We start from the raw sequence: 5,244 nt of genomic DNA on the forward strand, positions 1-5,244 counted from the left end.
AGACAGCATCCAAGGTACCTGAGGAAGGCAACCTATGGAGTATCATGGATTAGAGAGAGCCCCTTCCATGTGAAGCCAGTGATGAGGCACAGGGCACATCCCTGACAAGCACTGAGGGGGCCACTTTAAATTATTCTGCCTTTGTGCATTAGCACAGAACCGCCTATGCAATAAAAGCCAGAGTTATTCTAGATATAGATGTGGCTGGCACCCACATTTCTCTTGAATACCTTCAAACTACCACTTAAGTATTCAGCTTGGACTTCTTATCTCATGAATGTTCTCTTGGTTCTTGATGGTTTTCTTCTTGGTTGTCTCCTAAATTTGTGTGCCCTATGCCCTGGTAGCTGTCTTGTCTCACCTGAACTATTGATTTAAGCCTGGAATTACCATAGACTTGGTGTGAGGACTCCAACTATTTATTTATTGATTTCTGTATTTATATATTTATTTAATTTAGAAGTAAACATAGAGCCTCATACATGACAAGAGTAGTCACCATCTCCCTGGTGTTTTTACCTGACTGAACCATCACTGGACACCTTCCTGTATCCTGGCTTACAAATATTTTAACACTCTTGACATGCCAAGTCCATAGAGTAGCTACATAATTTCAATTTATCTCTATGGAAATCCATAGACAAAGATGAGCTCCTGGGAGCCCAGGAGTCCTGGTTTCCCATGCTTGTCTGTTCTCGTCACAAAGCATCTTAGAAAGCAATCATGTGACTGCTGTGTTTCTAAACATTGTTTATATTTGTATATTAAAGTCAGTTTGCTTTATAGAATTATGTCTGTAGACAACATTCACAGTGTCATTTGTGCACATAAGACACAATCAGTGCAATGCTATTACCAAGAAAAGGAGCAGAAAGGGAATAAATCATTTGTGTAGTTGGTGATTTGGCAAAGAACAGAGCATGTACAGCAGAGCTGCTTCGGGCTCTTCCCTTTGGCATTGCCTGGCACTAAGACTCCACTGAGAGCAAGTAGGATCACCATGTCACACTGGATGGTATGTAAAACCCAAAGGCATTCCAAAGGTTCGTTGTTCTGAAATCTCATTTTCAACGATGTATCTTTCTACTGAAAAAACTCAAAATGCTTTAAAAATCAGCATTTTCAGATAGGTCAAAAGAGAGAGTGCTTCAGAGTTTCAGGGGAAAATAACAGAAACCAATTCCTTACTACCTCAATATCAATCCGAACTCATAAATAAGTTTTAAATAGCTTAAGTGACTGTTGAAACTATTCTAGGAGTATCTCGCCATCCTAGGGTGAATCAACTAGGCTCACTGGTGTTGTGGTGTTTCATAGTTTTCAGTAGAACACTTTTCATATCATTCTTTAAAAACCCAAGGTTCTCACTAGCACAAGATTCTAGCTGATTTTATTAAAGATTTCTGAGTTTTTTTCAAGGTAACTGTTCTGACCTGTTATTCCAGAGTAAATTTGCAGGGTTTTCCCTCCAACCCTCTCTTGCAAATATCTCAGGGAAATAGACTTTAATATCCAGTGATGTAACTGATATATATTATTAAACAGTATACTTATTAAACATAGATAACAATACAAAATTTTTGCTAAAACAGAAATTCCTTAGACTTGGATAAGCTTTGAAGGATGTACTGAACCTAGAGCACCATTTAGTTGATTAAAAGCAGAAATTCATAACTGAGGAAAAATTAGGAAATTATAGTGGTTAATCTGCATAAACTCAAAGCTTTCCAAATAGCAGGAGGGAAAACCTTATCTTTGTAAGTGTATTTCCAAATAAAATTATAATATTCTACACACAACATATAATTTGGTTCAAGAGGAGACCTGGTCTCCTTTCACCAACCTACTTCTCATTTGCATATAACCTGGGGTCAGGACCAGAGTACTTCCTCCAGACACTAGAAGTAAATGGCATCAGGCTATGGGCCAGGGGAAAGGCTCTGTCCTTCAAGAGGAAGCTAGTCATTTCTGCAACTTTGTACTAATAGGTGAGTGATCTTAGTTTACAGGTAAAATTTTAGAATACTATTGTGACCATATATCTGAGGTATAACTTTTACCTCAATGTATACATTACATTTTTATCAATGTAATGTATACATTGATGATTTTTGTTTGTTTGTTTGTTTTTTATGAACTCTCATTTGGGAACTACTTCAGTCTCTCTTAGATATTCTCTTACACATTCTCAGATTTCTGAAGGAACATATACTTCTATATTCTCGTGTAGGAAGAGCTAAGGTGGGAGGAATAAGGAGAGGAAGAGGAAAAGGAAGAGGAGGAGCAGGTGAAAGGGGAGGGAGAGAGATGTAGGAGGATAAAGAGCCACGCAGGTATAAAGAGCAGTCCTGGGTAACAACTTATATTTAGGTTAGCTAATTAGGAAACACCTCTAATTGTATGGGCATATTGTTATTGAGCATTACCAAACATATAAAGCCTTTGATTAATATTTAAACAATAGAGTCTCATTCTCTACCAGGCCCACATGGATGGTGGGATGGTCTGGGCAAAGCCCAGCCTTGTGGAGACAGTGTGGAAGATTGGCAGAGCCATCTCGTGGGTGGCAGGGCCGGTGTCTCTGGCTGCCTGAGCAGCAGCAGCAGCAGCAGCAGTGAGAACACACCTCCACCACTCGCTCATGGCCGCAGGCCTAGGCTAGTCGGGAACATGGCAGCTGATTAAGAAAAGCTGGATTGAATGCCGCCGTTTTAAATATCTCCTGCAACATTCTTGTCATTATGTTTTTTAAGGAAATGGTATTCAATATTTTTGCAATATATGGAGACACATCACAAAGGTTAAACAGAAATTGATTCTCATACTTAGCTATAAGCCTAAAAAATGACATATGAACAATAAAAGCGTGTATATGTGTGTATTTGTTTAAAAGCACATGCAAGCGAAGGCACAGTAAGACAGTGCCAGAATAACTGGCTGAAAAGTCAAAGCTCCATCTTGACAATCCTGTCCATTTGATTTGTCCTGCTGTTTTGCAGCCATTCATGAAATTGCTGTAAACAATGATATCCTTTGATAATGACATTCTGGTCAGTAATCTTTGTGTTTATAATAGTGAACTACCCAGTATACAAAGTCAAAAGAATTTAAAATTAACACAGAATCAACTAATTTTGAAAGCATTCATTATGGGAAACAGAATTTGGAAGATGTACCTAAAACTTTAGTTCTATCTTTTAAGATGAGCAACTCAAAAAACAAAACAAGAGATTACCCTGACAATAAAACGTCTCTCACGTCTCTCAAAACTGACATTCACCCCAGAGCTCAGTCTTATCACCTGTTTTTGAGTAGTGCACTGAAGGTCATCTTATCCAGTCCTAAGTAATTTGGCAGCAAGTTTGACCAGTCCCAGCACCATGTCGCTGTGGCCGCCTGTTCATAAATGAGAAGACACTATTGTTAGTTATTAATCAGAATTAATATGATTAGTAATTAAAGCTCCAGCTGTGATACACTAACTAGGAAGGAGGACGCTCAAAACAAGGACTTCGACAGAAAACATCAATCATGTCCACAGAAGGAGGTGTTTATTCCAATAAGACAGCAATTAATTTGTAAATCCATTTGGGGATATAGTCATTATTTATAAAAATATAAATCAATTTCTTGATTCTTTATTTTTCCAAGTGCTAACAGAATTTGCCCCACATGTTTTGTGGGAGGTGACTCTGAGAAGGGAGCCCACATGTGCCACTGCTGTCCAGCTCAATTTCTCCTTCCTAAGTGTGGACTACACAAGAGAACTTGCTAAGTTCCAAGCCTCAAACTAAGACATGGCTAACTAAAATGAGACACTACTTTTTGTTGTTGTTGTTGTTGTTAAGAAAATGTTTTAAAGGGAAAATTATAAGGATTCCCAAGTGTAAATAACATACATGATTCTTGTCTCTCAATAGCTAATTTCATAGCAGAGTCAGGAGAAAAATTACTGTGAAAAGTAATCTCATAATTCAGAACTTGGTTATCATGATATTTATTTCAATGAAGTAAGAGTGATTTAATAGATATAATAATTATTTATGATTTAGAGCAATCTAATGTGCAGTATAAAAAACCAGCCAATAAACTATACTTTATACATTAGGTTTAAAATCTTATAGAAGCTTATGCTCTGTGAAATTAAATGGTTTGGATAATAAGACTCCAGCATGATCTTTGAAATCTAACCAAAGCTATCCCTTGTCAGTGCTGATAAATCGAGCACTACAACTCTGTCATAGAGCAGGAGATTTTGCCCCAGGTTGTCAGCATTTGAAGGTCTTATTCTACTACAGTATTGATGAATGTGGACGAAGGCTGTATCAGGCATGGGTAAAGTATTATCTGCATGCCAAATTAGGCTGGAGTCTTAATTCTTATTTTCATCAGCACTCTAGGTCAAGCAATCCTTCTCTTCTGCCCTGCTAGTTCAAGTCGTCTGTCAAGAAGTTTCTGGGAAAGAGAGGGAGGGAAGGAAAGGGACGGAGGGAGAGGGAGAAGGATGGAGAGACAGAGAGAGACAGAGAGACAGAGAGACAGAGAGACAGAGAGACAGAGAGACAGAGAGAGGGCAGGGGGAAGACCAAACAGAGCAAACAGAGATGTGATTCCATCTACATATATGTGGAAAGATAATCTCTTTAATGAAATTACTGAAGTGCACAGCTAAACAATGACAAAAATCTGACCCTAAAAAATAAACTGTATTTATTATGTTGGCTTTATTCTAAATGTTTTTGCCTTATAGTCATTAGGAAATCCATTTTAAATTTTGGGATGTGTCTAAGGTTATAAAAAGCAAATTTGCTTTCCAACTTGGGCCCGGCAGAATGGCTCCCGCAAAGAAGGGTGGCGAGAAGAAGAAGGGCCGTTCTGCCATCAACGAGGTGGTGACCCGAGAATACACCATCAACATTCACAAGCGCATCCATGGAGTGGGCTTCAAGAAGCGTGCTCCTCGGGCACTCAAAGAAATTCGAAAGTTTGCCATGAAGGAAATGGGGACTCCAGATGTGCGCATTGACACCAGGCTCAATAAAGCCGTCTGGGCCAAGGGAATAAGGAATGTTCCATATCGCATCAGAGTACGTTTGTCCAGAAAACGTAATGAAGATGAGGATTCACCAAACAAGCTCTACACCTTGGTAACTTACGTGCCTGTTACCACATTCAAAAATCTACAGACGGTCAATGTGGATGAGAACTAACCTGCTGAATGTCAAATAAAGTTGCAGTACTGCC

At 38.7% G+C, this 5,244-nt stretch overlaps 1 protein-coding gene across 1 annotated transcript; it reads left to right on the top strand.

The window, feature by feature from the left end:
- Positions 1-4,813: 4,813 nt before the first annotated feature.
- LOC114635305 (60S ribosomal protein L31) lies at positions 4,814-5,244 on the top strand. The gene has a single exon (XM_028783958.1). The coding sequence runs from the start codon at positions 4,833-4,835 to the stop codon at positions 5,208-5,210; it is 378 nt and encodes a 125-aa protein (XP_028639791.1). The 5' UTR covers positions 4,814-4,832; the 3' UTR covers positions 5,211-5,244.

This window comes from Grammomys surdaster, unplaced genomic scaffold (assembly GCF_004785775.1).
Source record: "Grammomys surdaster isolate TR1022 unplaced genomic scaffold, NIH_TR_1.0 83533, whole genome shotgun sequence".
Lineage (NCBI taxonomy): Eukaryota > Metazoa > Chordata > Mammalia > Rodentia > Muridae > Grammomys > Grammomys surdaster.